The following is an 11983-nucleotide window of genomic DNA, read 5'->3' as shown; positions in this document are numbered from 1 at the left end:
ACTTCCAATCCTTATATATGTCTCTATTCGTCTGACTGAGCTGCACACCCGGTTCCAGGAGGATCCATATGGAATAATGAGAGCAGCAGCGTCCTGTCTGCCAGCGTCTAGGATTACTGAAAGAATCACTGCTGGACCCATGCAATCACTATCATGTCTCTGATGAGAATGCTGAATTAACCGTGTTTATTCAGCAACTGCGTCAGAAAGTTGGGGGGAGGGCAGGAATTCAAATCCCTGGACATTTTCCGTCACATCAATAGGCTACTAAGGACCATCATCACTCTTCCAGTGACTTATGTAGTGTTGAGAGACTCTTCTCCACTACAGGCCGTATCAAGACATCAATCAGATCGTCTCAACAATCTAGCCCAGTTGTTCTTTGAAAGGGAACTCAGTGACTATGACGCAATAACCTCCATCTTCAACACCAATCCTAGGCGTCTAGGCCGTGTGCTTTAAAACGTGAAACACACAAGAAAAGTTACGCCTGAATATTGACTGTTCATACGATGTAGCCTAATGTTTTCATGTCTACCCTGGTAGGCCTATATGTTCGAAGTGAGCTTCTGTATTCATACCCACCATGATATTAAGCTATGTATGATAATTTCATATTTTCATGCCTATACAGTAACGTTTGCTCATTTAAAGTGAGCTATTCATTTCATACCCGCCGTACAGTTCAAGGTATAGGCCTAAAGTGTTGGTATTGTATTGTGTGTCGCGGTTTTAATATAGTAAACAGTGTGCACTTTTGGGCTTAATGAAAACCCTTTCAGGGCACTCTATTCTACCTTGCTTCTTTGTGCAATAAGCTGTTTGCGTGTATTCCAATCCAGAGGCGAGCTGAGGTCCAGCGGATCTCCAATGGTCCTGAATCTACCTGTTGTTCTGTAGTGTAGATCGCTCCTTTAACTGGGAATGGCCGATCTGATCTGATAATATATGTTGATTATTCCGTGAGGTTGGACTGTCGGACTGAACACTTCATCCATTATCTGTATTTTGTGACAGTAACATTTTTCCAATTGTATCACTTGTCTGCTGCTGTAAAATCTTTCATATTTTTTTTGTTTTGTTTCTTTGTTTGTTTCTCTCTCTCTCTTGAGTATGTAGGTTATAGACATGTTGTGTATTTCATTATGTTTCCTTACTGTCGGACTCAGACAGTCGGCCTGCTTTGTCAGCAGTGTTGTAGTAAGCGGTTGCATAGTTCGCACTGTGGTAGTTTTTGGTTACATTTATCCTGTATTATGTTTTAAATAATCCAATGTGATGCACAAATTTTCACTTAAATATGTCAGGTATTTTTGCCGGAAAATGCCCAGCCTTACTTTTGCCCAGCCACACAGCTATCCCTTTCTACGCCGCTGCCCCAAGCTCTCACTACCTTTTATCCACTTTAATCAACTGGGGAGTTTGCTAGTAATTTCAAAATATATGTAACCACAGCAGAAAAACCTGTTATTGAGCATACAGCAATATGTTTTGCCAGCAGGGATAACTGGTGAGAATAGCAATAAAAAAAGTAGATGAGTGAGGCTAACAAAGTTATTTATTCAATAGAGAAAATATAGAGAGGATGTTTGTGGAAGTTATTTGATGTTTTTATGGGTTAGCATTGGCTCGACATGACCTACAATCTACAGTAGCAGAGGTGCACAGTTATACAAAAGCATAATTAATACAGTTGTGCAGGAAACATATACTGTTACATATCCACAACACATCCATACATCGTTTATATACATACATAGAAAATATTGTGGGCCTTGCGATACGTGATGTGTCATTGAACCTATATTTTGGGTCTTGCGATATGTGATGTGTCATTGAACCTATATTGTGGGCCTTGCGATATGTGATGTGTCATTGAACCTATATTGTGGGCCTTGCGATACGTGATGTGTCATTGAACCTATATTGTGGGCCTTGCGATACGTGATGTGTCATTGAACCTATATTGTGGACCTTGCGATATGTGATGTGTCATTCATCAGGTCCAAAACATTTAAGCATATATATCTGTGTCGTATGTCCATGTTTTTGTATCCGTATGTGTTTACCTGTGCAAGTGCATCAGTGTGATGTCTAGCAGTCTCTGTGAGATGTGTATGTATGAGTGTGTGTGTTTGCCTGTACAGGGTCTCTGGTTCCTCTAGGGGCAGTGCTGGCCCAGTTTCCTACAGTGGCAGTCGTGTGTGTATATGTGGTGAAGAGTTATGTATGGTGTGTGTGTGTGTGTGTGTGTGTGTGTGTGTGTGTGTGTGTGTGTGTGTGTGTGTGTGTGTGTGTGTGTGTGTGTGTGTGTGTGTGTGTGTGTGTGTGTTTGTCTAGGTCTTCTTGGGGCAGTGTGGGCCCAGTCTCCAGCAGTGGCAGATGGTGTTGAAGAGGCGACAGCGGCAGGAGGCACAGGGGTCACAGCAGGGGGTGTGAGGGGCACAGCTATCCATCAGACGGCCACACCGCCGGGCAGGGGCTACAGGCTCGTGTTTCTGAAACTTCACCCACAGGGAAAAATATGTTGGAACGCCAAATATTAGTCATTGAGAAAAATATGATTTACATACTGAATCATCCAACATCACCCATAGACAAATACATACCGAAACACCCAACTTCACCCACAGACAAATACATACTGAAACACCCAACATCACCCATAGACAAATACATACTGAAACACCCAACATCACCCATAGACAAATACATACTGAAACACCCAACATCACCCATAGACAAATACATACTGAAACACCCAACATCACCCATAGACAAATACATACTATATCACACAACATCACCCATAGACAAATACATACTATATCACCCAACATCACCCATAGACAAATACATACCGAAACACCCAACATCACCCATAGACAAATACATACTGAAACACCCAACATCACCCATAGACAAATACATACTGAAACACCCAACATCACCCATAGACAAATACATACTGAAACACCCAACATCACCCATAGACAAATACATACTGAAACACCCAACATCACCCATAGACAAATACATACTGAAACACCCAACATCACCCATAGACAAATATATACTGAAACACCCAACATCACCCATAGACAAATACATACTATATCACACAACATCACCCATAGACAAATACATACTATATCATCCAACATCACCCATAGACAAATACATACCGAAACACCCAACATCACCCATAGACAAATACATACTGAAACACCCAACATCACCCATAGACAAATACATACTGAAACACCCAACATCACCCATAGACAAATACATACTGAAACACCCAACATCACCCATAGACAAATACATACTATATCACCCAACATCACCCATAGACAAATACATACTATATCACCCAACATCACCCATAGACAAATACATACTATATCACCCAACATCACCCATAGACAAATACAGTGCCTTGCGAAAGTATTCGGCCCCCTTGAACTTTGCGACCTTTTGCCACATTTCAGGCTTCAAACATAAAGATATAAAACTGTATTTTTTTGTGAAGAATCAACAACAAGTGGGACACAATCATGAAGTGGAACGACATTTATTGGATATTTCAAACTTTCTTAACAAATCAAAAACTGAAAAATTGGGCGTGCAAAATTATTCAGCCCCTTTACTTTTAGTGCAGCAAACTCTCTCCAGAAGTTCATTGAGGATCTCTGAATTTTTCAATGTTGACCTAAATGACTAATGATGATAAATACAATCCACCTGTGTGTAATCAAGTCTCCATATAAATGCACCTGCACTGTGATAGTCTCAGAGGTCAGTTAAAAGCGCAGAGAGCATCATGAAGAACAAGGAACACACCAGGCAGGTCCGAGATACTGTTGTGAAGAAGTTTAAAGCCGGATTTGGATACAAAAAGATTTCCCAATCTTTAAACATCCCAAGGAGCACTGTGCAAGCGATAATATTGAAATGGAAGGAGTATCAGACCACTGCAAATCTACCAAGACCTGGCCGTCCCTCTAAACTTTCAGCTCATTCAAGGAGAAGACTGATCATAGATGCAGCCAAGAGGCCCATGATCACTCTGGATGAACTGCAGAGATCTACAGCTGAGGTGGGAGACTCTGTCCATAGGACAACAATCAGTCGTATATTGCACAAATCTGGCCTTTATGGAAGAGTGGCAAGAAGAAAGCCATTTCTTAAAGATATCCATAAAAAGTGTTGTTTAAAGTTTGCCACAAGCCACCTGGGAGACACACCAAACATGTGGAAGAAGGTGCTCTGGTCAGATGAAACCAAAATTGAACTTTTTGGCAACAATGCAAGACGTTATGTTTGGCGTAAAAGCAACACAGCTGAACACACCATCCCCACTGTCAAACATGGTGGTGGTAGCATCATGGTTTGGGCCTGCTTTTCTTCAGCAGGGACAGGGAAGATGGTTAAAATTGATGGGAAGATGGATGGAGCCAAATACAGGACCATTCTGGAAGAAAACCTGATGGAGTCTGCAAAAGACCTGAGACTGGGACGGAGATTTGTCTTCCAACAAGACAATGATCCAAAACATAAAGCAAAATCTACAATGGAATGGTTCAAAAATAAACATATCCAGGTGTTAGAATGGCCAAGTCAAAGTCCAGACCTGAATCCAATCGAGAATCTGTGGAAAGAACTGAAAACTGCTGTTCACAAATGCTCTCCATCCAACCTCACTGAGCTCGAGCTGTTTTGCAAGGAGGAATGGGAAAAAATGTCAGTCTCTCGATGTGCAAAACTGATAGAGACATACCCCAAGCGACTTACCGCTGTAATCGCAGCAAAAGGTGGCGCTACAAAGTATTAACTTAAGGGGGCTGAATAATTTTGCACGCCCAATTTTTCAGTTTTTGATTTGTTAAAAAAGTTTGAAATATCCAATAAATGTCGTTCCACTTCATGATTGTGTCCCACTTGTTGTTGATTCTTCACAAAAAAAATACAGTTTTCTATCTTTATGTTTGAAGCCTGAAATGTGGCAAAAGGTCGCAAAGTTCAAGGGGGCCGAATACTTTCACAAGGCACTGTACATACTAAATCACAAGATATTTTGAAAGTAGGACGTGTATTGCGAGGATGCTCTGGCTCTGGTATAAAGAGCAAGTTTGTGGGAGTTCTTCAGTTTAGAGCTCGGAGCCTCATTTTCTGCTCATAGGATTTAACTTTCTGTTTTATTTGTCCCCATGAGTGTAATATTGAAGTCAAAGTGTCCATTGAAGTCACAGTGTCCATTGAAGTCACAGTGTCCATTGAAGTCACAGTGTCCATTGAAGTCACAGTGTCCATTGAAGTCACAGTGTCCATTGAAGTCACAATGTAATACTGAAGTCACAGGGTCCATGAGTGTAATACTGAAGTCACAGTGTCCATGAATGTAATACTGAAGTCACAGTGTCCATGAATGTAATACTGAAGTCACAGTGTCCATTGAAGTCACAGTGTAATACTGAAGTCACAGTGTCCATGAGTGTAATACTCAAGTCACAGTGTCCACGAACATAACATTGAAGTCAGTGTCCATGGATTCCTTCTTTACTGTCTACCTTACATTTGTGTCAGCAGTGGGATTTGAAGCCACGCCTCTTGTGCCTCGCTCTCTGCTCTTTGACCTTTTATTTGACTTGTCCCCTAAACGATGTTATAACACACTGATTAAACCTGGAATCTAAGTTGAGGAAAAAGTATTCAGATCCTTTACTCAGTACTTAGTTGAATCACCTTTGGTAGCGATTTCAGACTCAATTGACTTATTCCACATTTTATTGTGTTACAGCCTGAATTAAAATTTGATTAAATATTATTTTGTAATCTCAACCATATGCACACAATACCCCATAATGACAAAGTGAAGAAAAACAATTGAGACATTTTTGAAAATGACGTGACATAAGCTCTGTCAAATTGGTTGTAGATCATTGCTAGACAATCATTTTCAAGTCTTGCCATAGATTTTCAAGGAGATTTAAGTCAAAACTGTAACTCGGCCACTCAGGAACATTCACTGTCTTCTTGGTAAGCAACTCCAGTGTATATTTGGCCATGTGTTTTAGGTTATTGTCCTGCTGAAAGGTGAATTAATCTTCCATTGTGTGGTGGAAAGCAGACTGAAACAGGTTTTCCTTTAGGATTTTGCCTGTGCTTAGCTCTATTCCGTTTATTTTTTTATACTGAAAAACTCCTCAGTCCTTAACGATTCCAAGCATACCCATAACATGATGCAGTCACCACTATGCTTGAACACATGGAGAGTGGTACTCAGTAATGTACTGGATTGGATCTACCCCAAACATAACACTTTGTATTCAGGACAAAAAGATACTTGCTTTTCCAAATGTTTTGCATTATTACTTTAGTACTTGTTGCAAACAGGATGCATGTTATGGAATATTGTTCCTCTGTACAGGCTTCCTTCTTTTCACTCTGTCAATTAGGTTAGTATTGTGGAGTAACTACAATGTTATTGATACATCCTCAGTTTATTCCCATCACAGCCATTAAACTCTGTAACTGTTTTAAAGTCACCATTGGCCTCATGGTGAGTTTGGATAGAGGCCTGTATCTTTGTAGCCTGTATCTTTGTAGAGGCTGTGTGTATTGATACACCATCCAAAGTGTAATTACTAACTTCACCAGGCTGAAAGGGATATTTAATGTCTGCTTTTATTTGTCAACCAATAGATGCCCTTCATTGCGGGGAAATGGAAAACCTCCCTGGTCTTTGTGGTTGAATCTGTGTTTGAGATTCACTGCTCTACTGAGGGATCTTACAGATAATTGTATGTGTGAGGTACAGAGATGAGGTAATCGTTCAAAAATCATGTTAAACACTTTTATTGCACACAGAGTGAGTCCACGCAACTTATTATGTGACTTGTTAAGCACATTTTTACTCCTGAACTTATTTAGTTGTACCATAACAAAGGGGTTGAATACTTATTGATTCAAGACATTTCAGCTTAACATTCTTAATTAATTTGTACAATTTCGAAAAACATAATTCCACTTTGACATTATGGGGTATTGTGTGTAGGCCAGTGACAATACATTTCAATTTAATACATTTTAAATTCAGGCTGTAACACAAGAACATTTTGAAAAAGTCTAGGGGTGTGAATACCCCCTGGAGGCACTGTGTGTAAATGTGTGTAAATGCCCTGGAAACCATATTTGTGTGTGCTGTGAAGGAGAGCAGATGGAGATTTTCTTGACGTCATGCAAAGTCACCTGATATTAAGTGATTTAATGACGCAGCCAACCACCGGATGGAGCCAAAGACATGTTTATTTGACAGAGTTTCTTTAGAAGCTCCTAAATTATTTCCGGACATTTCAGATTGATTAGTATCAGGTTTATTAATCCCTACAGTAATTCTTCCACTGCTGTTCCTAGACAGCTGGTCTTCATACAACCTCTTTAAGCATGATTTAGTACATTGTTCCTGCTGTAGTTTTAAGGAGATAAATGTACATTGTTCCTGCTGTAGTTTTAAGGAGATAAATGTACATTGTTCCTGATGTAGTTTTAAGGAGATAAATGTACATTGTTCCTGATGTAGTTTTAAGGAGATAAATGTACATTGTTCCTGATGTAGTTTTAAGGGGATAAATGTACATTGTTCCTGCTATAGTTTTAAGGAGATAAATGTACATTGTTCCTGATGTAGTTTTAAGGAGATAAATGTACATTGTTCCTGCTATAGTTTTAAGGAGATAAATGTACATTGTTCCTGCTGTAGTTTTAAGGAGATAAATGTACATTGTTCCTGATGTAGTTTTAAGGAGATAAATGTACAACTTACTGCAACGTGGTGCTGTCCCTGATGTGGCAAAATCCGTCTCCTGGCAAACAGTCTTCCGGGTTTCCCTTGGCTCCAAACTATAGTTCATAGAAATATAAAACAAGGACTTATGATTAGATATGAAACGTATTGCCCCCAATGATGGGTTCAACTTAATTATACTCCTTCAATGGTTCTAGGACACTTTTCATTTCCACTTTTTTTTTAAACGGGCTGGTGTGCAGAAATGCCAGGGACAATTTCTGGTCCCAGTCCGACCCTGTGTGAGTCCATAATATGAAGTACATTTGTAATTCAGGTGAACTATCCTAGAACACAACCTTTTAGTATAAATATCTTAATTACAAAATAGTGCCATCATAGAGAGCTCATCTGATGCAGTACATATATAGCATCAGTGGGTGGAGGCTAGCTGAAAAATGTCTACTTTGCAGACCAACCTTGTGATGAATGGTACTTGTTGTACTGCCAGAATGTTGTATGTACAACCACAATTTGTAATTCTTTGTGATAAGAAAACGTACACAACTAATATTATGCATCTTAATAATTACATGAGTATTGCCAAAAAGACTAAAGCACAGAGAGGACTAGAGATGGCCATCTGGGTTTTGTCATCTTAATTACAAATGAATCGAATAATTGTGTGCACTTCTTGCTAAAGTAAACCAATCCTGATTCATAGACTTAATGGAGACTTTGTCCCCTGAAGGCTTTCAAAGCAGTAACTGGTTTTAGAGACTTAATCTCTTTTACACAAAAGCAGATGCAATAACTCATATGATGGCTTAAAGTCAATTGATTTCGATTATAGTTTTAATAATAAAAAGGTTATACAAAAGTATTACATTTCCACATGTTATGTACAGTAATTAAAATTGTTTTTGGAGACATGCGTGGGAACTGCATGCGGTTTAACTAGTCAACTGCCATAATTTTATAGGTCATTACTAATGATAAGTAAATTGTAAGCTTTTGGTTAAAATCTTGTCAACATTATTTTTAAGTTAAATAATTAAAATTGTTCGCCATAGTTCCTTAATCCAAACGCAAACCATAGCCCTATGAAGCAATCTGTCCGGAATGGCAAATATACCATTAATTTATGTGCAAAAGGTGTGATATTTTCTCCCAGCAACAAAATCGCGCAACCCGGCTTTAATCAAAACAGAAAACATGCAAAATAGCTTCACCTGAATCATTTTCATGCTGTATATGCGCATCCCTCTTCAGGTCTTCGGCGAAACATAACGGAATTGACACCGAAAGGAGACAAACCCAGAGAAAATGTTTTCCCAACATCTCCACTTCCAATCTTGTAACCTGAATCCGGGTTAATAATAATGTTATGGACTGCAGCACTGTTCAGGTGAGAGCACACTATTAAATTTGACACGTTGGGATAGGCTACTTACAGGTTACTTTTTATCCACTCTGGGGAAATGAATATATATTTTTATTTTAAATGTCTTAATATGGTAGCCTATCAATATCGCAGCTCAGAAGGTTCTCGTTCTAGTGAATGGGCTGTCATAAAATGGATGGTTAAGTGTAGTCAAATCTTCCACGCCCACAATTTCTTTCAGACTCTGAAGTAGCCTTCTGTTGACCTACCCAATTTGTGTTGAATTATGGTTTCCATCCATACATTCCCCCAACTAAGTCAAACAGTAACAAGCTCCCGCCGATACTATAGCAAAGTGCCACTGTCTGGTAGCAGTTATTTATTTTCAGTTGTAAAGGCCGATGTGATCGTGTAATGCATTGTCAACTGAGATCTACATCTTGATTGATTATGCGCTGTTGCGCTCAGCTGCACTGCGGCCCTCCGTGTAGAGGTAAAGGGCAATCTTTCTAACGGTTTCATATTTTATTTACTGGCACTGTACGGAACCCACATGCATGTGTGTTCGAAACATTGATATGGTATTTGGGCCTGGGGTTGGCCTGAATGCGACATCAACAAACCGGATGTTAAGGACATTAAAGTCCCTCTCCCACGCTTATTACTTGCCTAGGGACATGTGAGGTGAATTGGCGCGCAGACAGCAGGGGGCCTTCAGAAGTTCTTTCCAAACACCAGACATTCCTCTCTAGGAGCTTATGTACACAATCTGTACATTGTTATTCATTTCCTAAGCCCATGTTAATATGTATTAACAGTGGAGGAAGGGGAGGAACATCCGACTCAGTGAATTTCAGAAAAATGTAAATAGTGAAACATAAAAAATTATCCTTTTTAGATAAAACTATACTTTGAAACAAACTGTTTTGCAAGGAAGGTCTACAGTAGCCTCGACCAGTGGTGTGTAGCCTATTAATGGATGTCAAGGGAAGCCAGCCCCCCCCCCCCCCCCTCAAAAAATAATTACATATTAAATAATGTATCTGTCATCTCTCTGTTTTTCATAATTTTCCTTCAATTTGCAAGAGGCTGAATGTATCTCACCGGAGAAGGCATCCGAGCGAGCGAAACAGCGACCCTCTGTCTCTGTATGTGTAGGGCATCTATCTGATGCTGTCTGGTCCAAACAAGTATGACATTGTTGCTGCCAAAAGCATTGAATGGAATGGAAGCCAGCGAGCATTTGGCTTCCCTTGATAAAAAAGTATTAAAAAATTTACAAACTGAGTGAGCTCAACTGTGAATGGTCCATGCGCACCTTAAAAAGTTGTCAATGGAAGCCAGCTTGGATTAAGGCATCACTCCTTACAAATCACATCGAGAGCATACGTCATTGACAGAAACATCTTGAATTGTTGCATCTCGTTGTATTGTTGTCCTCTGGTGGCTATCTAGCTAAAATTAGCCTTTTCCTAAATTAGCCATGGATGGAGATTGGTATTTGTGACTTGTGGTTTTACTTAATTCTCTGTACTGGCCAATAACTATAATGGCGATTCTGATCCAGTGATTTTACCCATGCACCGCTACTGGCCTCAACAGACCTAGGAGGCTCATAGTTCTCACCCCCTTCCATAGACTTACACAGTAATTATGACGACTTCTGGAGGACGTCCTCCAAGAGCTCTTGCAGCCTGAACTGACATGTTGTCCATCCAATCAAAGGATCAGAGAATGAATCTAGTACTGAAAGCATAAGATACAGCTAGCTAGCACTGCAGTGTATAACCTGTGGTGAGTAGTTGACTCAAAGAGAGAGACAAACAATAGTTGAACAGTTTTGGAAAAAAAGGAGAATGAGCAGAGAGAGAGAGAGAGAGAGAGAGAGAGACACTGTAGCTATATTTCGTTGTATTTTTTTCCACTTTCATTTAACTAGCTACTGCAGCTAATTTAGCCTACTCAACAACCTGACTCAAACAGAGAGGAATGCTATTTATGTTAGCTAGCTGGCTAAGGCAATCCAACATTCTAACTCTTCCGAGTCAAGGTAAACTTTCGGTTTGATTCATTTATTGTCACTGGTGTCCACCATTGAAACGTCTAAACTGCTTGCTTTACACTGTATTGCGTAATTGTACACATGGATTGGATTGTGGCTTTACTAACGGGTTGGTTCTAGTAGCTATGTTGCCTATGATGTTAGCTAATATGGTGTGTTTATCAGTTAGTGGATATGGTATGAAGTTTTGGCTTTGAGAGTTTTTTTTTTCGCCTGATCACAGACAGCTGTTGTGTTGTGCACTGAAGTCCACAAGCAAAGGGAAAATGTGAGAGGAGGAGAATGGGTAACAGTAAACAGTGCATTCGGAAAGTATTCAGAGCCCTTGACTTTTTCCACATTTTGATATTTTACAGTGTTATTCTAAAATGGATGAATCTACACACAATACCCCATAATGACAAAGCAAAAACAAGTTTTAATTTTTTTTTGCAAATGTATTAAACATTTTACAAATAAAATATCACATTCACTTAAGTATTCAAACCCTTTAATCAGTACTCTGTTGAAAGACGTTGAGTTTCTCCCATTCTTCAAATCAAATCTAATCAAATTCTATTAGACACATGCGCTGAATACAGAATACAGACCTTACAGTGAAATGCTTACTTACAAGCCCCTAACCAACAAAATGCAGTTTAAAAAGTATGAATTAGAATAAGAAATAAAATGAACAAGTAATTAAAGAACAGCAGTAAAATAACAATGGGGAGACTATACACAGGGGGTACCGGTACAGAGTCAATGTGCG

General features: G+C 39.4%; 1 protein-coding gene across 1 annotated transcript; it reads right to left on the bottom strand.

Moving 5' to 3' along the window:
* Positions 1-1540: 1540 nt before the first annotated feature.
* On the bottom strand, positions 1541-9291 carry LOC139377260 (agouti-signaling protein-like). The gene is made up of 3 exons (XM_071120266.1): positions 9019-9291; positions 7826-7902; positions 1541-2504 (listed from the first exon to the last, which is right to left on the bottom strand). The coding sequence occupies exons 1-3, from the start codon at positions 9125-9127 to the stop codon at positions 2337-2339; spliced, it is 354 nt and encodes a 117-aa protein (XP_070976367.1). The 5' UTR covers positions 9128-9291; the 3' UTR covers positions 1541-2336.
* Between the last annotated feature and the right edge of the window lie 2692 nt (positions 9292-11983).

The sequence above is a fragment of the Oncorhynchus clarkii genome, chromosome 20 (genome assembly GCF_045791955.1).
Source record: "Oncorhynchus clarkii lewisi isolate Uvic-CL-2024 chromosome 20, UVic_Ocla_1.0, whole genome shotgun sequence".
Classification (NCBI taxonomy): Eukaryota; Metazoa; Chordata; class Actinopteri; order Salmoniformes; family Salmonidae; genus Oncorhynchus; species Oncorhynchus clarkii.
Note: the sequence above shows the minus strand (reverse complement) of the source record. Positions and strands in the feature narration are given on the sequence as shown.

Coding starts and splice junctions, on each gene's coding strand:
- LOC139377260 (XM_071120266.1), bottom strand. CDS start 9,127: ATGTTGGGAAAACATTTTCTCTGGGTTTGTCTCCTTTCGGTGTCAATT. Junction 7,903..9,018: donor ACAGCATGAAAATGATTCAG/GTGAAGCTATTT, acceptor TATGAACTATAG/TTTGGAGCCAAGGGAAACCC. Junction 2,505..7,825: donor AGGGACAGCACCACGTTGCA/GTAAGTTGTACA, acceptor CTGTGGGTGAAG/TTTCAGAAACACGAGCCTGT.